The sequence below is a fragment of the Gobius niger genome, assembly GCF_951799975.1.
Source record: "Gobius niger genome assembly, chromosome: 20".
NCBI classification, from domain to species: Eukaryota; Metazoa; Chordata; class Actinopteri; order Gobiiformes; family Gobiidae; genus Gobius; species Gobius niger.
The window spans coordinates 9,698,698-9,720,326 of record NC_136871.1 but is presented as its reverse complement, the minus strand read 5'-3'; the positions used below and the strand labels follow the sequence as shown (position 1 = coordinate 9,720,326).

The 21,629-nt window shown below is 45.1% G+C and overlaps 1 protein-coding gene across 1 annotated transcript in view; it reads right to left on the bottom strand.

Moving 5' to 3' along the window:
• Positions 1-21,114, bottom strand: part of LOC306980028 (zinc finger E-box-binding homeobox 2) — a 40,779-nt gene extending 19,665 nt beyond the window's left edge. The window contains exon 1 of the mRNA XM_079579239.1: positions 20,952-21,114. Within this exon, the coding sequence (XP_079435365.1) occupies positions 20,952-21,009 (58 nt within the window). The 5' untranslated portion in view covers positions 21,010-21,114. The remainder of the gene's footprint in view (positions 1-20,951) is intronic.
• Between the last annotated feature and the right edge of the window lie 515 nt (positions 21,115-21,629).

The window sequence follows — 21,629 nt, the reverse complement described above, 5'->3', positions numbered from 1 at the left end:
CTGTGCATGACAGCAATTCGGACCTGAAGTAACAACTATTTGAGTGACAGTGCAGGATTTTAGATTTGTGGTGAACAGGTCTGAGCTCATTCTACACATTAGGACATGGCTGGAACATGTAGGGGGAGGAAAATACATAATTTTAACATTTTTAAACTCTGTATAGTCCCTTTAAGTAAAAGAGTAATAAATATATGTATACGATGTACAAGAAGCACAAAATTAGAGTTGAAATTTGCGTCGACATTTACCACCGTGTAATTTTGGCCTTCCCTCTCAGTGAGGAGTGAGTCATCTGAGGTGTCAAGTGACTCATCAGAGCAACCAGCTAAAGGTGCTACACTCTATTGTTCATTTCAGTCATTGCGTTCAAGCGACCCCGAAACCTTCAAGAACCAGAGATTGGCAATGAGATAGCAGGCAAAAAAAAAATCCAAAGTTTAATTCGCTTTTTAATGTAACCACGATCAAGAAGCGCTGATGTGGTTTAGGGTTAATGTCACAGCGATTACTGGGTCTGTCCACACGAGATGAATCGGCTCACACAAGCTTTAATGATGATTTTACTGTTGTGTCGAAAACGGCTTATTGGTGAACATGTTGTGGAGAGGACTTCAACCTCAACCAGGTGCATTTTCTCCAGTTCGGCTTTACCCAAATCTGAAAGCTCCTGGAACAAAATGTCAAAACAGTGACAAAAACAAGAGAGAAAAGCCATAAAAGAGGAATGAAAAAAAATCAACAAAATGGCCAAAAAAATGCGAAAAATGAGCATGAAAACGTACTGCATTCTGAACATTACATTGATCGTCATTATATTTATGTATAATTACAATAATGAAGACTACAATTGTTGAAACACCTGTAATAAACTCACTTACCATTAATTAGGAATTCAAAAACGCTCATGGCAAATGGAGCAGCAGATACAGCGTCATGTGATGCATGGGCAGTGTTTGTATGAACTGTGGCATGAGGCGTTTTAAATCTTTTTATTTGATCTTAGGAGGAACAACAGTCAGCTACAACAATGGAGCTAAAATAGAATGACTGACACTGGGATGTATTCCCTTGATATTTGGAAACTGCTTTCCAAATACTCTCAAATGACAGTGTAACTTTACCAGAATACAGTTACTCAAAATGAGTATTCTGAATGTGTATTATAAATACATGTATTTAGCTGCCCCCCAACACTGCAAATACGTGATGAAAAATTGGCAAAAATGCAATGGGAAAAAAGACATCACAAGTGCAACAACGGGAGGAAAAAGATCAGTTTAGATCAGTTTTGTAGGTCTTAGCTTTCAAATGAGGCATTACCCCGGCCGGTTTTTAGATTTGGATGAAGCTGAACTGGAGAAAACGTGCTTGGTTCAGGCGGGGGGTAAGAGGTTAAGCTATAAAATGATGCGTTTAGAAATGTTCTGTTTGAATATGTCCCGCCAAAGTCACTCCATGCCAGTACAGTTAGTCAGACGGACTCTCCTCCTTTCCAGCCGAGACTTTGACCCAATCAAATGACACGATGTGTGCGGCACAAAAGTTTAATAGCACTAGTTCTCAGACTTCCACCTGACAAAATAATCATAAGTACGACCAGGCCCAGGTAAAGATCAAATCAAGCCTAAACCGGCTCAAAGAAGGATCTACAATAAACATGTTAGGTCTAAACTGGGCGTAAACCAGAAAAAAGCATAGAAGTATTATGAAAGAAGAAGAATGAATGAATGAACAAAGTCTATGGGGTTTAGTTTGCAGCACATATACAGCACTGGATTATGTAGGAAACAAAAAAACAACTGTCCTTTATCCTTGGAAAGAGTCTGGTGACGACACCGTGAAGCTCATTGAGAAAATGTCCAAAGTGTGTAAAGCAGTAAAGCAGTGATCAAAGCAAAGACTCGATCTACTTCACCTTTTTTGTATCAAATATAATTCCATGTGTGTTTGTTAATAAATGAGGGCCTTCAGTGAGAATCTACAATGTAAATGATTGGAATAAGAGAAAAACCAATACATAAAAAAGCGTTTCCAAACTATTGGACTGTACATGCTGGACCGCTCTGTCCAATAAAACAAAGCTCCCAGGCCAAAAAGCATATAAATAAATGAAGAGCAAAGTCTATAATGTGAAGTAAGGCTTCACTATTGAATGGAAATCAAAAGTCTGCATTTTGATGGACAACATCCTCTGAAAACAACACACTATCCAGTCTTATGATGTTTAAAAGCAGCTATTCCTGTAGGTTTATAGCTCTCCCCACAGGTTCCAAAATGGATGAGATTCTTGTGTTGGTTTAGCAGCGTTTTATTCAAGTCTCCTCTCAAACATGAACGCCTCTGGTCACGTTTAAAAAGCGCAAAACATGAATCGCAAATCAACCTGCTCCGGCCCAGGTCACCCCCAGCCTTAAAGGGGGGTTCACCGGCCACTTTCTAGGGGGCTTACGCAGTCACCGCACCGCCAAATCCCCCATAACCCCAAACTCCACTTCATTAGACTCCTGTCATTGCACAGACTCTCACACCACTCTATAAATACACAACCCGCCGTCTCCCCCTCCAAATTTGTTTTCCCTCTTTTTTTTTTTCTTCTTCTTCTTCTCTCGAACACATGAAAATGCTCAGGGACCGTTCCAAGCGCTCTGATGTGGCTCTTTATTTTGTACTTTGGCGCGAGAAACCGCACAATAGTGGCTCCTTTTGAATATTAAAACATTCTCGGAGTGCGGCACAAAGGTTTTTCTGAAGTTTTTTAATAGGGGCGCATGCTAAATAAAAGACCACTTTGGAGTTTTAACGGCTATACAGTGTGGGATTTACGCAGAAGCAGCAACGCGACTTTTTTCTTTCTTTCTTTCTGATTTGAAGGTGATCCAAGTATTTCTGGCTTCCTTTGTTTCAAAGCCGGGACTTGCGTGGGTTTTTGTTGAACGCGCTTCGTCCTATTGTTCCCCTCCTATTAGAGGTGATAACAAGTCTCGCAAGTCAAAAGGTTACATGCAAATCAAATGAAAAGGGGGGAAAAGTCCCTATAATGAGCACATGAGCAACTGATCGGTGCCATGAAAAGGAGGATCTGTCAGTGCGTAACGTACATAAACGGCGCCATCCTCTGGGGGGAGCGGGCATCGCAAGGGCTCCATTAAAAGCACACTTCAGAGTGACCACATGTGACCCCTTCAAAAGAAAAAAAGCTTTATACAACGTAGAATGAAAATGCTTTCCCAATGTGTCACCGGCTGCCCCTCCTATTGTCGCCCCGCATTCCTGCATCCACTACGGGCACTTTTTGTTTTTTGTTTTACGAGGAGCGCGCGGAGACAAAAGCGGACAGAGGAGTGACTTCTATAAGGCTCTCTCTTTGCGGCGGGACGATTGCGATTAGGTACGAGCGCATGTGTGTGATGTGCATGTCACCGCCGCCTTTAAAGAGCAACTAATTAAAGTCAGGAAGAAAAGAAAAAAAAAACGCCAAGACGGCAAAACCGCAGTGCGTACGTGTGTGTGTGTGTGCGTAAGTGTGCGTATGTGTCACTGCCGTCCTGGCCCGGTTTAGGAGCGAGCGAAACCTCAATGAGTGAAATAATGCGTTTAAAATAAAGGGCTCAACAAAAACGCGCGGGTTTATAAAGCAAACTTGGGGATTTTAAGAGGATTCTTTGATGTGTATCAGAGGAGGAAAGCAGCTCAGCGACTCGAGGACGATAGTAATTTTAAGTCGAAGCAGAGCTGGCGGTGGCGGAGTGGAGCACTGGCCGACTGCCTGCCTGCCTCTGCCTCGCTGACTGCGGGCTTTGATGGCGCACGCTGTTTGAAGTGGTTTTCGGGGGATGGGAGCAGCGTGTGGTGTCAGAGGGACAGGGGAGGCGCTCCGTACAAGAAAAGAGTGGGTGGGTGGGTGGGTAGATAGATGGATAAAAATGGAAAGTGAAGAAGAAGGAGGGGAAAAAAAGGAAAAAAAGGTCAGAGAAGGTAAGATGAAAGACGAGGAAGTCAGATCCGGGAGACAAAGGGATGGCACGCGGTCAAGTATGTCCTCGTGTCGGACGTTCTTCTGAGCCCCGTTTTAAGAGCGCTCACACCTTCAACTTATCGATGACGTTACCTCCCTGTGATTCCCTGCCAAAATGCCTCACAGGACTTTACTCTGCCTCATCTTAAAGTGGAACTCCGCAAGAATCCCCTAAGTCAGAGATTCCTAAAAGTTGCACACAAAGTTTTGAAATATCCATCCATCCATCCATTTTCTTCCGCTTTATCCGGGGCCGGGTCGCGGGGGCAGCAGTCTCAGCAGAGATGCCCAAACTTCCCGATCCACACACACCTCCTCCAGCTGTTCTGGGGGGACCCCGAGGCGACACCAGGCCAGCTCGGAGACATAGTCCCACCACCGTGTCCTGGGCCTTCCACGAGGCCTTGTCCCACTAGGACATGCCTGGAACACCTCCCGCGGGAGGCGACCAGGAGGCATCCGAAACAGATGCCCGAGCCACCTCAGCTGGCTCCTTTCGACGTGAAGGAGCAGCGACTCTACTCTGAGCTCCTCCCGGGTAACTGAGCTCCTCACCCGATCTCGGAGGGTGCGCCCAGCCACCCTGCGAAGGAAACTCATTTCGGCCGCTTGTATTCGCGATCTTGTCCTTTCGGTCATTACCCAAATCTCATGACCATAGGTGAGGGTGGGAACGTAGATCGATCGGTAAATCGAGAGCTTTGCCCCCCGACTCAGCTCCCTCTTCACCACGACAGACCGATACAGCGACCGCATCACTGCTGACGCCGCACCGATCCGTCTATCGATCTCACGCTCCATCCGTCCCTCACTCGTGAACAAGACCCCGAGATACTTGAACTCCTCCACTTGAGGCAAGGACTCCCCACCGACCTGCAGAGGGGAAGCCACCTTTTTCCGGTGGAGAACCATGGCCTCGGATTTGGAGGTGCTGATCCTCATCCCGGCCGCTACACACTCGGCTGCAAACCGCCCCAGTGCGTGCTGAAGGTCCTGGTTCGTTGAAGCCATCAGAACAACATCGTCCGCAAACAGCAGAGATGAGACTCTGAGGCTCCCAAACCGGACACCCTCCGGCCCCTGGCTGCGCCTAGAAATTCTGTCCATAAAAGTAATGAACAGAACCGGTGACAAAGGGCAGCCCTGGCGGAGACCAACACGCACCGGGAACAGGTCTGACTTACTGCCGGCAATGCGAACCAAGCTCCTGCTGCGGTCATACAGGGAACGGACAGCCCTTAGCAGAGGGCCCCGGACCCCATACTCCCGGAGCACCCCCCACAGGGCACCACGAGGGACGCGGTCGAACGCTTTCTCCAGATCCACAAAACACATGTGGACTGGTTGGGCGAACTCCCACGAACCCTCGAGTACCCGATGAAGGGTATAGAGTTGGTCCAGTGTGCCACGACCAGGACGAAAACCGCATTGTTCCTCCTGGATCCGAGGTTCAACTATCGGCCGGATCCTCCTCTCCAGCACCCCGGAATAGACCTTACCGGGGAGGCTAAGGAGGGTGATTCCTCTGTAATTGGAACACACCCTCCGATCCCCCTTTTTAAAGAGAGGGACCACCACCCCGGTCTGCCAATCCAGAGGCACTGTCCCCGACCGCCACGCGATGTTGCAGAGACGTGTCAGCCAAGACAGTCCTACAACATCCAGAGACTTAAGGTACTCAGGGCGAATCTCATCCACCCCCGGAGCCCTGCCACCAAGGAGCTTTCTCACCACCTTGGTGACTTCAGCCCCGGTGATGGGCGAGCCCACCCCCGAGTCCTCAGCCTCTGCTTCCTCATTGGAAGACGTGACGACGGGATTGAGGAGGTCCTCGAAGTACTCCTTCCACCGCCCGACGACATCCCCAGTCGAGGTCAGCAGCCCCCCACCCGCACTGTACACAGTGTTGGTGAAGCACTGCTTCCCCCTCCTGAGGCGCCGGATGGTTTGCCAGAATCTCTTCGAGGCCGACCGATAGTCTTCCTCCATGGCCTCCCCGAACTCCTCCCAGACCCGAGTTTTTGCCTCCGCAACCGCACGAGCCGCAGCACGCTTGGCCTGCCGGTACCTCTCAGCTGCCTCAGGAGTCCCACAAGCCAACAAGGCCAGGTAGGACTCCTTCTTCAGCTTGACGGCATCCCTTACTTCCGGGCGCCACCACCGGGTTCGGGGATTGCCGCCGCGACAGGCACCAGAGACCTTACGGCCACAACTACGAGCAGCCGCATCGACAATGGAGGAGGAGAACAGAGTCCACTCTGACTCCATGTCCCCCGCCTCCCCCGGAATCTGGGTGAAGCTCTTCCGGAGGTGGGAGTTGAAGACCCCACTGACAGAGGGATCCACCAGACGTTCCCAGCAGACCCTCACAACACGCTTGGGCCTGCCAGGTCTGACCGGCTTCCTCCCCTGCCAGCGGATCCAGCTCACCACCAGGTGGTGATCGGTTGACAGCTCAGCCCCTCTCTTCACCCGAGTGTCCGAGACACGCGGCCGGAGGTCAGATGACACAACTACAAAGTCGATCATCGACCTCCTGCCTAGGGTGTCCTGGTGCCACGTGCACTTATGGACACCCTTGTGCTCGAACATGGTGTTCGTTATGGACAAACTGTGACTAGCACAGAAGTCCAACAACAGAACACCACTCGGGTTCAGATCGGGGAGGCCGTTCTTCCCAATCACCCCCTCCCAGGTCTCACTGTCGTTACCCACATGGGCGTTGAAGTCCCCCAGCAGAACAATGGAGTCCCCAGTCGGAGCACTATCTAGTACCCCTCCCAGGGACTCCAAGAAGGCCGGGTACTCTGCACCGATGTTGGGCCCGTAGGCCGAAACAACGGTGAGAGACCTGTCCCCGACCCGAAGGCGTAGGGACGCGACCCTCTCGTCCACCGGGGTGAACTCCAACACGTGGCGGCTGAGCTGGGGGGATATGAGCAAACCCACCCCAGCCCGCCGCCTCTCCCCGCGGGCAACTCCAGAAAAATGGAGAGTCCAGCCTCTCTCCAGGAGTTGGGATCCGGAACCCAAGCTGTGCGTGGAGGTGAGCCCGACTATATCTAGTCGGTATCTCTCCACCTCCCGCACAAGCTCAGGCTCCTTCCCCCCCAGCGAGGTGACGTTCCATGTCCCGAACGCCAGAAGCTGTGCATGTGGACCAGGTCGTCGAGGCACCCGGCCTCGACTGCCACCCAGTCCTCTCCGCACCCGACCCCTACGGATCCCTCTGCGGGTGGTGGGTCCACAGGAGGGCGGGCCCACGTCGTCCCTTCGGGCTGGGCCCGGCCGGGCCCCGTGGGCAGAGACCCGGCCACCAGACGCTCGCGTTCGGGCCCCAACCCCAGGTCTGGCTCCAGGGTGGGGCCCCGGCTGCGCCATGCCGGGCGACGTCACGGTCCTTGTATAGTGTACGTCCATGGGGGTCTAGTTTTGAAATAGTATGTTATAATGACGAGCGCCACCCACTAAACCATGACTGAACGTGAACCAATAAAGCAGGTCGAAACCGGTGTGTCCCAACCAGGGGGACGGGGACCGCTGAGGGCTCGCAATGTAAGTATTAGAGGGGATTGTAAAGTGATACCACACAGCCAAAACGTTTTGTGTATTTGGAGTTCATTGACTTTAAGAATGTTTGTGTTGGATCTTTTTTAACCTTTAAACCTGAACCGAACACATACTTTTTTCAATTCAATTCTAAAAGCTTCTTGAAAAAAGTGTCAATAATTAGACGAAAACTAGGATCAAAATGCAACAAAAGAGCGACAAAAACATGACAAAAAAGTGGCGAAGAAGTGACAAAAATGTGTGACGAAAATACAACAAATGAGGAATAGAAAAAGTGACAAAAAGCGATGAAGATGTGGCAAAAAAAACTGACAGAACTGCAACAAAAAAGCAATGGAAAAAAAACGCAATGCGAGGACAAAGATCCATTATGACATTTGTAGGTCTTAGTTTTGAAATGAGGCATTACTCTGGCCTATGTAACCTGCAGCTGAACTGGAGAAAGGCGGGGGTTAAAGGCCACCGTTTTTCCATACTGAGATATGTTCTTACCGGAGCTTAGACGAGTTGATGTGTACCTGTCTGATCTTTGTGTGTGCCCTCAGTCATGCAAAATGACCAATGATGTTGTTCAGCCTCTCCCAGCATATTCCTATAGCTCCAAACGGGGGTGAAGTTGGAGACGACCACGCTCTTCCACGGCACAAAGACCAGACAGGTACGTATCAACTCGTCTAAGCTCAAACAATAGTAGTAACTGTCACTATAGTATCAGTTAAGTTAAGTCATACTTTATTCATCCCTGTAGGGAAATTTGTTCTCTGCATCACCCATCCTTACTGACCTGTAGGAGAAGTGAGCTACCAGTGTCAGCGAGCGCTCAGGGGCCCATTTCCTGATGTGGAGCCAGGCCTATTGTACATGTTTTGGTGGTTTGTTTATTAAGATCTCCATTAGCCATTGCCCTTGACAATGGCTAGTCTTCCTGGTGGTGGGGAAACCGGAGCACCCAGAGGAAACCTTCCTAGTATTGCATAACAGATGGTGCCAGCTTTCTAAAAAACTTAAAGGCACTATACCAGATTTTTTTGAATGAATGAAATGAAAATGTTATTTGTAGTCCAAACTTTTCTAACTTTCCTAACATATTTGTAGCATCACAATTCAACTTTATGGGCACATTTCACAATTTGCAGGGTCACGTTTCAGGGTCACTTTCACAGAAATGCTAGAAAACCAGCCTGCACATTCATAAAATTGATACAAATGCTTTATAATTTGATGCACAATGTTTTTCCCTACAAATGTCTGAGTTTACAATGTACTAAAGGAGGGCAAACGGATTTCATTCCACTACTAGAAAATAAAAGAGGTATAGTGCCTTTAAATACAAAAGATATGATGACCTATAAGCCACAGTCACTCCAACTGTTGAGCCTCACAGTGAGAGCTCAGTCCTGGACCAGGTGGAGTCTTTCTCTGTGGAGTTAGCATGTTCTCCTCCTGTGGGTGCTCCACTTTCTCCTAACACTACAAAACTATGCTCCACAGTGGACCAAGACTGCCCTGACGATGAGATTCTGAAATCTCAGAGGGACTCACCTGGTTAAATTAAGGTCAAAACTGTCTATTTCTCACCAATTCTGTCCCTCACAAAAAAGTGTTCGTGCAAAAACAAGCCTTAAACGCACGCTAACCTGCCACCTAACATGAGAAACCTTTGAGAGAGCAGCAGATAAGTGCATCTATCAGATTGCACTGGCCTGATAAATGACGGAGATGTGCGTCTATGACCTTAAGTGCGTTTGAACCGCTTCCTTCGATACGCAAAATGCATCCGTTTTAAGATACATGTCGGCTTATCGTATATGTAAAATCAGAGCGATACGACATTGTAACATCTCTGAGCAACAGCATCGAAGTCGAGGATGCTTTTTTCACACGTGAGGTCGAGTGCGTTTGTTGAAGACAGAGAGAGATACAAGATAGCGCTGAGGAATGCGTTCAGTCCCTCCCAGGTAAATAGTTCGGCCGTGGGATGTGCGGGGCACGTCGAGGTGGTACCAGGTGATCGCAGGTACAGGCCGAGGGGAGCTGCCTGCAAATGCTCCCAGTGTGATCTTTCAAGCCTATGAATCAAGTTAAGCCCTCCTGAGTGTTTGTGTTGGCCACTTTAGCCAAAACTGCCATTTATCAAGTGTATCGGAGCATGTAAATGGTGTGGATCCCCTTTGAGCAAAAGGTGAAGCAATAGATGAATACATAACCCTTAATACAACGATAATCCTGACTGAGACACAGTTAATGTAGTTCAAGTATAGCTCTACTTGTGTTTTTGTATTGAAAGATGTGTTTTTGACCAGTCGAATGGTGGAGTGGGAGATTTCTATGCTACACCTTTTATTTTTTAATACAATACGGTCTGTTAATCATATCCTCTTAACTCCCACCATAACAGAGGGCATTTTCTCCAGTTCATCTTTACCCAAATCTAAAAAGTTACAGCCTGTAGGCCAGCGTAGCGCCTCATTTGAAAGCTCAGACCTACAGGACTCATCTAAGTTGAGCTTTTTCCGAGCGTTGTTGTAACATTTTTGCCACGTATTCATCTCTTTTTTTGGTCACTTTTTTGTTGCATTTTTTGCCTTTTTTTTTTTTTTTACTTTTTTGTTGCATTTTTGTGGCTTTTTTGTCATGTTTTTGTTGCATTTTCATCCTTGTTTTTGTCTCATTTCTGTTGCTATTTTGACCGTTTCTTTTTCAAGAAGCTTCTAGATTAGGTCTCCATCGGAAAGAGAGATTTATCTCAAGGGACTTCCTGGTTAAATAAAGGTTAAAAAATAATTTAAAAAAAAAACATTTGGGTAAAGCCAAACTGGAGAAAATGTGCTTGGTTCAGGTGGTGTTTAAGACTAATCAAAAAAAAAAAAAAAAAAGTTGGACTTGAACCGGTGAACCCATGATTCAGCTGCCCCTTTTATCATTTTGGACAGAATAACGGACTATCCCTCCCTACAGTGCCTCAAACTGAAACGTCCATTTTCACACCATGTAAACAAATTACAGACAAACCAAGTCAATTGCTCTTGTGTATGAGAGAAGACTAAAACATGAAGTTATAAAAGGATCATGTGAATATACAGAGTCTAGTCTACATGTTTTAAGCTTAGTAATTTGTTGCGTCTACATTAGGATCCTATAGTGTCTGACCAAATGAACCTTCAAAGTGATTCTACTTTTCTGATTCATTATAGATTCTGAAAAAAAGCTCTTGTTCATATGAAATGTGTTGTATTAAGAGATGCAGGCAAGGGTAAAGGGTTTAATCAATAAAAAGGAATTGAACAGGATGTGCTCCCCTATTCGAAACCCACCTTGAACATGCCGTAACAATCCACAACTGAAATAAAAGTACTACCGTCAGCTGATAATCAAAACATTATGCCGCTTGGCCCTGTTGAACACATATCAATCTATATATAAATTCCTCACAGAGCTGTCTTGACGTTCATTTGAAATCTGTTTATGCAATGTATCAATGATTTTTGACAATTCCCACGACCAATTTAAATAGTTCAGCCATCCACATTTGAGAACCACTGTAGTAGAGTTGTTATAAACTGCAGGGCTAGTACATACCTGATAATTAAATTCCCAAAAAGACAGAAGATTATGTTGTTTGTACAGAATATTGCACGGAATAATGGCAGCCTTTGTGATTTGTTTTTGCCATTAAGGTAGTCATTTTGATTTAATTGAGAATAAATCATATTGTGAGTAAGTAAGTAAAAGCTTTATTTGTCATTGTACAAGCGCACAACGAAATAGTGTTCATGTGTTAGTCCTGAGCCGCTGCCACTGAGCCGCGCTGCCACTGTGTTTTTGGAGGTTCGGGAAACCGTAGCCTCGGGAGGAAACCTGCCTTCAGTGTTCCTCTGATCCTCTGAAACGGTGCAGCGACTCCTGGGTTTGTCCCTGTTTCAAAGCGTGGTGTCCTGCACTGTTCAGCTCCTCAACCACCTCCTTCCTCTTCCTCCTGCGCAGCTCCCTCCGCTCCACAACAGTCTTTCACCATCTTCTGGGACGAGTTTAGCAGTTAATCTGTTTTATTCTCCAGTGAACGTCCATTAGCCAGAACACTAGGAGGCATGTGTGGCTTAGCTGTGAGTCTTGTGCGGATCGTTTGTCCCCGTTTTTGTTTCCTGTAGCGCCTCTTGTGGTGCCTCCACTGTGCTCAAATGTCTTTAGCTCATAAGCTCGCCGTTTACTTTTAAAAATCTTATTTTTTCAGGACAATTATGGGCTCTCTGCAGTCGGGCTGAACGATATGGACAACATTTTATTTCTGGATATCCATGCCAGATATCCCAATATCGATACGATATAACTATGGGTTAGGTGAAAACTAAGCGCTTTTCAGAAAAATAAAATCATAATACAAAACAGTGCAGTTTGATTGATGAAAATCCTTATCGTTTATATATTGCTTATTCGATTTCTATCTTTTGAATGTTCATATCTCGACATCAATACGATAACGATATATCTTTTAAGCCCTACTCTGCAGTACAAAAAATTCATCCATTAAAACAAATGCAGTTCGCAGAAAAGGCAAAAAACTTAGCTGTATCAAGACAGTGCGAGGTTGCTGCTTGTTTACACGTCAGCAAGACACATTTACAATTGGCAGCCCTAAAGTAGATTATGAGAACCTTTTACACTTAATTTTTTATCTGTGCATGTCTTTGATCCATACCATACGATGCAGTACAATTAAGTAAGCTCGACCTCACACTAGGCTGTCTGCAAACACCAATGTTCCACCTTTGACTGTGGCTCTGTCGTCTGAGGGCAAACACTGGCATCTCCCCTCTGCTCTTATCTCTCCTCCTCCCTGCCACCCGTCTGGGCCTTGTAATACATGACAGCTGAAGCGGCCTCTCCACACTGACAATGAGGAGCGATAAAAAAAAAAAAAGCACATATCTATAAATTGAAGAAGCCGCTCTATCTGGATGGGTTGAAAAGCGCTCTCTGCCGTCACACATGTGCAGCATATTAGCACAACGCCGGGGCTAAAGGGAAGATCTACAATTAGGAAGAAGAGTTTGTATCTGTGCCAAAGAAATGACAGGGGATATGATAATAACGACCCTTCAAAACGGTCCGAATGAAGATGGACTTGTCTTTGAACATGTCCGAGAGCGTTCGCATTTGAGATATGACTGAAATAATGAATTGCTGAACTCATACAGGAATCACATGTGTTTGAGAACATGTTTTGAAGAGGTGTAAACTGCAGTGTGAGCGGGTTTCATGCATGATCGATCCCCAGCGAGACAGATTTGTAGTTTTCGTAATCAAAACACAATGCCCATCTCTACTATGGCACGCAATGCTTTCTATCAGAATGACTTCTCGTGAATAGAAATGCTTATGCGTAAGTGAGAAGTTGCCAAAATACAGTTGTCGGTCAAGGTGTGAAACATACACTAAATGTGCCTTATCTCGCAGATCTGAAGACGTGTGACAAATTAGAATAGAGCAGTCTAGTCTAGTGCTTACTATTGTGCTTCTGCAGCAGGGGTCTTCAGCTTTATTTTCCCTTGTAAGCTACTTCTACCTAACAAATATGGCAGGGAGCTAATTCACTCCAAAAAATGAATCTAGATTAGTCTCAAATTGAGCGTACCAATTCAAATGTGAGTTGTTTTGACTAGTTAACATTTTCTGACTCATTTCAATACATTTTGTCTTTATTTCAGGTTGATTTATCTGTCAATGTGGTAAGAAAATTGCGCTTCTCCCATTGGTCGCTTTCTTATCTCGAGCTGGATGACCTCAGAACCAGTGAGAAATGTCCTTGAACTAGCAAAGTGAACTCGGTCTGATCAGGAAATCTCAAAACAAGATTCGCATTGTCACTTCATTTAAACCCGCGGTTCAGTTTTTGTAGTGTTATTCGTCAACTATGTGTCTGAAAAGGAGTTCACCACGCACAGTTAGTTGCCAAAATGATGTTACAAAATGACTTTCTGTTTCATAGAATATACAGTGGAAGGAAAATGTGTGAACCCTTTGGAAGCTGTTACATTTCTGCCTATATTGGTCATAAAATGAGGTATTATTTTTTATTAAAATCACAAGATTGAGTAAACAGTGTCTGCTTAAACTAATACCACCCAAACAATTACGTGTCATCATATTTTTAATGGCCATAACATGTAAACATTCACAGGAGAAATTCCAAAGGGTTCACATACTTTTTCCTCCCACTGTGGTATTGAGCTCCTGAGCTACTGGTTGGAGATCTTTGATTCATATCGCACGGAGTCCTGAAATATTGACATATTTGCTAATAGAAGAAAGGGATTAAATGAAAAAATAATGTGGTTACTGTTATAAACCTCGCTCAAATCCTAGGCTTAAACCCTACAGAGAAATTCAATTTGTCGGTCAGAAATCTGGCTTTCCTCAACACTGCGGCGTCTAACCCAAAAGTAAATTTGTCACAGCTCATATGAATCCGGTCTGATGATTCTTTTCCCTTTGTGGACGGCCTGAACGGGTGTAGGTGTAATTTTTAATATTGAAAAACAAAATTGCAATTCCAAATGGTCTCATGGAGAGGTTAACAACCGGGAGCCTCCTCATATTGTCCCACTCCTGCAACGGCACCGCAGAAACTTTCCGAATCATTCCCCTGACAGTGCGGCAACCGCCGAGTCCAAATGTGCCGCAATAAGCCATTGGCCTGCCCCACTGTCTGCACATGAAACATCCGAAGGGGCAATAATGGCATAAACATGTGGGCTCACTAAAAGGGATCTTCAAGGAGGGATTCCCCGTTAGCGCTGCTCAACATGTGAGCTGTGGGAACCAATCAGGACACTCTTCTCCATGTCACCCGTCCCGCTGTCTCCTCTCCGCTCCGAACGCATCAATGTCTAGCATTCTCACGCTGAAAAAAAAAGAAAACTGTCTCCAGCCTGTCAGCCACATCAGTTCCCCACCTCTCTCATCCATTCTTCTCGCGGGACACTCCCACCCGCTGCTTCTGACGCCTGCACTGAGCCCCTTGAAGAGTCCCGCTAATAAACTGTGGAGCCAGGGCTGTTCATAGCTGTCTCGCGGTCCCCACCCTCCAGCGACGTGACGTTCGACACCGGATCGGATCTTTCGAATGGCTTTTTATCATGATCCACGGCTCAAGCGGGTCTCAGCAGTGAAAAAGAGACGTTTCTTAATGCGACTTTAAGCAGATGTTGCAGAAACAGCGCGGCAGCAGAGAGGGCAGCACGAGTGAAAGCTAAAAATGATTTGGGCACAAAGTTTACGGACAACTCTGAAGTGAGGGATTTTAAACAAACCCTTTTAATTGGTTGCTGGCCTCTGGAATATAAATCAATATATACAAATCAGTCTTTTGAATGACTTGTTTAAATGAATGGACCATGAAAACTTGGAAAAACTTGAGCAATATTGATATAGTAGTGTTATAATACTCTTCCAAACAGTTACATTTTCTTTTCTTTCAATTTTCAGTTAAAAAACATATCATAAGTCATTTGTCTTCAAAATTCAGGTCAAGGCAAGGATAAAATGAAACTAAAATAGAAAGATAGTAAATAAAACTGAACTTTTGCACATTTATAAGTTCAGTGCATTGTTTGTGTTTGGCTGAGTCTCAGTCTGATGGGAGACTTTCAGTGATTTTGCGATATATTATGGCTCTTGTGTTACGGATGAATATGATCATTTCGATAGATTGTTCAGCCCTAAAAAGAGTCTTTCGAATCGCTCTTTCAAATGAACAGATCTCAAAGATTCGGCTCCCATTTAAGAGCCACAAATCCCATCACTACCACCCTCTTCCCTGTCACATCTGCCACTGAACCGGGACGCCCCGCCCCTTGACTTCTCTCGACAGTACAAGCATGCAAGTCCAATCCATGATACCCCCTTCTTCTTCCTCTTCTATCCCTCTCTCTTTCTGGTTTGTGCCGTTCAAGTCTTTTGTGTACAGTGTGCTCCGCTCACTGTGGCAGCAGCGTGCCAGAAAAAGCCACACAAACACACACATGTTCGCGCACACAGTCACCGACACACAGCTGGGCCCCAGCTGCATACAAAGACTGGGGTTTGGAAATCAATGAAGGAGAAAGAAGAAAGGGGGAAAGGAGTTTAAATAAATTGGCACTTGAAAAAAGAAGAACACGCAGAAAGAGCGAAACACGGAGAAGGGGAGAAAGGCACATCGACTCGACAAAAGGGCTGATCACCGAAAACATAATGTGACTGCATGTTTATGAATGCGGCTCTGAAACGCAATGGGCCCGACTCCAGCGCCACGGTCCGTCCCAATGAGGAGTGCCGTTCTGCTTGAGGTGCCAAGAGTTTGGAAGCAACAGCAAACACAAAGCGAGCACATCAAATAAATGACAAGGGCGATCAAACTCTGTATCTAAATGCGATTTCCTTTGGCTCGGGGCGCACCTGGTGGCAATATGTTCATTTAGAGCACGGGGTTGGCAGATTTTAGAATGAGAACTTTAGCCTGAGCTTGACGGGACGACTTTCCAATAGAAAAAGGTTCATGATACTCTAGAGTCGGATGTCAGCATTTCAGATGGGGGGCAGGGGCCAATATACCTTATCGGTCTATGTTAGGGATTACATTTGCTTTGCCATATTCATGCTGTTTCTCCACTTTTTAATGCTATTGTAGGTGGAAAAAAATCACCTTAATTCATGTGGACAGAAAGAAGAAATTGAAGTTTGTGCTTGTCGATGTTTCCTGTAGATAGCCCGAGTAATAATAGACACATCAACAATAAAGGAGGTGAAAACATGTGCCGTTTTTGGCCTGGTGATGTCACAGGGTAGCAACCGCATGTCGACGGAACCCAAATGAGTGCCAAACGTGGATCATCCTTTTTTTTTTGTTTCGACATTACTGTATACTGAACTATAGTTTCGTCACGTGAGCGCACAACCTATCTTAAAAGTGACCTGGCATTTCCTGCACTCACGCCACGAGAGAGATGACAGTGAGTGACCACAAGATTCAGCAGGAAGTGTCACTCATGTGCGGGGCATTTTTAGGTTGAGCCTAATCAGCCCGCTGCACCTGTGAGATAAGGTCGCGAATCGAAAAAAAAACTGCTCCGTTTGGGACGAACCGACTCAAGCTAAAAAACTTTTGTTGTGCGCTTATCGTTTGTCAAGATGGTTTTCGTTTAGTTTTATTATGACTCATTTGTTTATTTTTCTACTAATATTGCCGCAGTGCTGGCCGTTGGTATGCTCCAGAAATTGCTTGCAGACCTGAAGCTTCATATCAGTTTTATTAGGGCAGGAAGCATAAGCAAGAAATGTTTTCCCTTCTGTAAAACTTGAATAAAACGGAATAAACACCGCTGCATGATTTTGGGAATGCGCCTATTTGCATTTTTTCTGAAAAGCATTGCGATATAGACGGTTTAAAGTCTCTTTCATAGGGCACATTTTAAACAGGCCCACTGATGTTTGAGAGAAGAGAAGAATCACATCCAGAATATGTTTGTGAAATTGTTGTATTGTGTCTTTGTATCGTTTAGTTTGACCAGGAGTCACAGACAGTAGCACATCCCACACTTACAGCCGGGACAGGAGGCAATCTGAGTCTATTAAATGTGAAAAGGAACAAAGAAACCCTCTTGTGTGTTTTGGCAATGCACAGAAATGCAATTATGCCGGCAAGAGGTGAGACAAATCGATGAATGCACTAAAGATTCAAGTGCCGTTAAACCCGCAAAACCTCCGGAAAGGTCAAAAATATCGATGAATGTTTACAGATTTCAGTGTAATACTGGCAAAAAAACCAAAAAGAATGATCACAATTACTTGGAAGGACTTTGAAAAGACCACACACACATCGGGAGGCGGCTGTCGGGGGAGAAATCCACATTTCTGCCTTTGGAGAACATTACATTCAGTGGTGGAAGACGTGCTCAAACTATTCAAGTAAAAGTGCAGATTCAGGAGAACAGGATTAACTTTAAGGCCCAATGCTTTTAGTTGTTATTCCCAGTGAAAGTGGGAGCATCAAAAGTTTAAATAGTTAGCTGTGGTCCAAACTCATTCCGAACTTCCCTAATGAATTTCAAGCATCCCAATTAGTTACAGGCACAGTGCACAAAAGCGATAAACTGAACTCAATTTACTCACTCAGATCATATATTTAACCTTTAATTTCTGATTAAAGCCACACCGTGTAGAATTTTAACCCAAAATTAAAATTGAAATACAGGCATTTATTTTATGACATTGAAAAATACCTCATAAATGAACAAACAAACATGAGCCTTTGCTGTGAGCGGCTCAGCTTTCCTAAGACATGACTGTAACTTTACCGGGAGTGGGTGCGTCTCCATCTCAAAGTCACCAAAGTCAGCAAAATTTGAGCAGGTTAGGTCCTCATCCAAATCCATTCTTTGATCACCCACTGCAAAAATAGCATTTTTTTTGCCCGAGCTGGTCATTAGAAGCATGTTTTGTACAGATGGTATAGTCCAAAATGTTACACAGTGTGCCTTTAAAGGTACATTGTGCAACATTTTGGACTATACTGTTACCGGCAAAACAACACATGCTCCTAATGACCAGCTCAATGCTATTACTGCAGTGTGTAATCAAAGAATGGATTTGGATGAGGACCTAACCTGTTAAAATCTCAAATTCTACACATCTCCATGGAGCAGGAGACGTCCCCACTCCCGGTAAAGCTTACAGTCATATCTTAGGAGGGGTAAGCTTCATAAATGTTTGTTTGTACATTTATGAGGTATTTTTCAATGAGGAAAATATCTGTCATAAAATAAAATGCTTGCATTTCAATTTTATTTATTGGGTAAAATTCTACGCGGTGTGGCTTTAAGGAAAAGTTTACAACTACATGTCCACAGAGATGTCGCTGCAAAAATGTGTTTTAACTACAACTGAAAAAATACTGTAGCAGCTTTTAATCTAGTTATAACAAAAGTAGTCAAGTAGAAAGTATAGACACCGACAGATATAAATAATTTTCCACTTTTTACTAATTGTAACTGACTTTTTACTTTACTTTCCACCATGAATGACTTTTACTGCCAAACATCAATGACATATTATTGATCCTATTGATTTATGTATCCTCAACATCCTTACACTTTGCAGTCTTGTTTCTGCTCAGTGGTCTGTTACCTATATACAAAAAAACTGAAGAAAAATCCTGTTGAGGTAAAAAAAAAGAAAAAAGAAAAAGTTGTATCCTGCCAAAAGCTTAAGCTGCAGTCTTGATAACGCATTCAGCATTGTGTCCGTCAGATTCAACCCCCTCCGAAAGATTTGCACAAAAAAAAGCGACACAAAGCTAATCTCTCCTGGGTGCTCGGAGCCTTGTCATTGCCGTTGGCCTGATAAGTGGCACGTCCCTGTCAGTGAGTGTGCCCCTTTTTTTTTTTTGCTGATAGCTTTCACAGCGGCGCGACACCGTTGATTTGTGAAATAGGTTTGAGACGCTCGACAAACTGCTACTTGACAGTGTAAAAAAGGTGAGAGAAGTGTGTAAGTGGCGGCGGTGGTGGTGGACACTCGGGGGGCCGCCACACCTCGCTCACAAAGAAAATGAGGAAACACTCGCCGCAAACTAATACGCTATATACAAAACTCCGATCGCCCTTTTTCTTTTTTTTCTCTTTTTTTCAAATAGTTTAGTGGCAGTTGCTTGGCAGATGACAAGTAAACACGCCGGCTGTGTGGTTTGCGAAGGCTCCTGGAAATGAAAGCCAGGGGTTAGTGGATTTGTGTTTGCTCCGCTCCTCGAGACAAAATATCCTCTGTGTCAATATGAGAAAACCTATTCAGTCCCCTTTGACAATTGCTTTCAAATGCAAACTCGCCGGCACATGATCGGCATTATCCCTAACCCTCTTTGTTTTGCAGCTAAGGGCATTTTAATTTCGGGATTTGCAGCGGTATACAAATGGTTGCAAAGTTTAATCAGTGGTTGTAAAAGCGACGGTGGCTAATTGAAGACTTGCAGCATCTGACTTTAACATCAGTGGCACTGGAGGATAAATGTTTAGAGCCGTCTCTTTGCACGAGGAGCGTGTCATTGCTGAGGTTTATGTTTGCGCAGCACCTTCAAGTAATTCACCAGATCAGAGGCTCTCCAGCTTTCACATCAAGTGCGACGTTATAGAACGTTCGACTGTCCAAGAACCAGCAGACGCGGACCAAGATCAGGAAGAAACCAGATCTTAAAAGTCTGTAAAGCTGATCTAAACTGGACTAAATTACCGGTATGTCTAAGATACTACTATTACTACTATTTAAACCAGAAAAACACCCATCTTAAATGTGTTACCAAAGTTTTTGAGATGCACTGCAATAGATCTGTACCACCTGTGGCCTTTTACTGTATCTCCTTAAGGCCAGAGTAAGACGACAAGTTCCTCTGTGGGCTGTTTTAGGAAGTGCCTTCAAGATGATAACTGACAACATCTAAAAATGTATAGCCTTTTCACACGTCATGTGCGCAACAACACACAATTCATGGCTCACACTATTTCAGAGGATTGTTGCAGTACGCTGCATAAATGACACGTACTCACAGAGTCTGAAATATTGTTGGACATTTACTAAGTTGCCAAGGGTGCAAAAAATATGATATACAATAGACTGACAAAGGTTTGCTTTTGTTACATACATGTTTGTGCACGGTGGAGGAGTTCTCACTTCATAATTAATCATTTGCAATTTGGTGGACGAGCTTAAGCGCCAAAATAAAACACACACAAGTGGTAAATTGTGTGCGAGCAAGATGCAGAAGTGCTACTTGAATATACAGGTTCTCTCAAAAGGTGCCCCGTCAGTGCAGGGCTCAGCATGAAACTATTAGAAAGAGGGAACTGGACACTCAAAGAAAATTAACCTCAGCATTTTGAAATAAATGAAAGTAAAGTTGCAGAGGTCTGTTTTTTATAAATAAGAGAAAACATGTGGACTTCGCCAAATGATCCCCCCCAACAATAATAATAGTTTGCCACATTACACAGAATGAAACATGTTAGATAAAGGTGACATTTGATGCTTTAAAGTCATGGGATTTTTTAGAAATAGCGTCGCACCTTTGTGAGACTTCACCGCGGTGGCCTGTGTCATGTAGAGGCCACATGACCAAAGATAACGGTTCTTAGCTGCGAGGCATTTAAAAGCCAAATCACAAGGAAAAAGAAAATGCCCTACAGCAGAATAAAGCTTATAAGGCGGCTATGTGAGTCCCGTTTACAATAATTCCCCATTATAAAAACACATCTTCGTTCTGTGTTCTGCGCTCTTTCGTCATCGCCACTTTCCAAAACTCCTGTAAACTTTCTTCGCTGCGCCGCGCGCCTCTTACCTCGGTTTCTCCTGGGGTTGGCTTGTTTCCTTCGCTTGCCTCTGCTTTCCTCTGTCATCCTTGTTTCCCAGCCGCCGTCGCTCCTTCTCAGAAAACGGTCCCGGCGCGAGTGCGGTCGTGTCCTGAGTGCGCGTCAAGAGAATGAATGGCGTGAACGCATCGCCCCTCGGTCACAGCGGGACACTCTCCTACAGTGCCTGATGGAGGTGCTGCTGCTGCTGCTGCTGGTGCTGCTGGTGTGGGACTCTCCAGGCGACCAGCAGCGAGGAGCGGTGATGTCAGCAGAGGAGGCAGGGCCCACGCGGGTCAGTCACTCCTGCTCCTTATCACACGGCCATGTCAGTGCCTCGGGGGTCACACCTACGGAACAAAGGCGCGCGGCCAAACAGTTATTTATGACAAACGTGTTCGATGTCCCGCGCTGTCACATGTGGAGTCCCACTTTTGTGCAGCGCGGGCAGATGACCACTATAACGACAAGGCTGGAGTTTTGTTGAAAGCTGTCACCAGTTTGAGTTGTACATAGCGAGGGAAAGGGAGAGTCGTGCGTAAAGGGACAGTTGGATGCGCGTAAAAAAGCATAGAAGGATACACCCCCCCTCAAAAATCTATAACCCAAATGTAAAGAATACAGTGCGTGGAGGGCAACACAATGCAGTTCAGGTGGAAAAAGGGGAA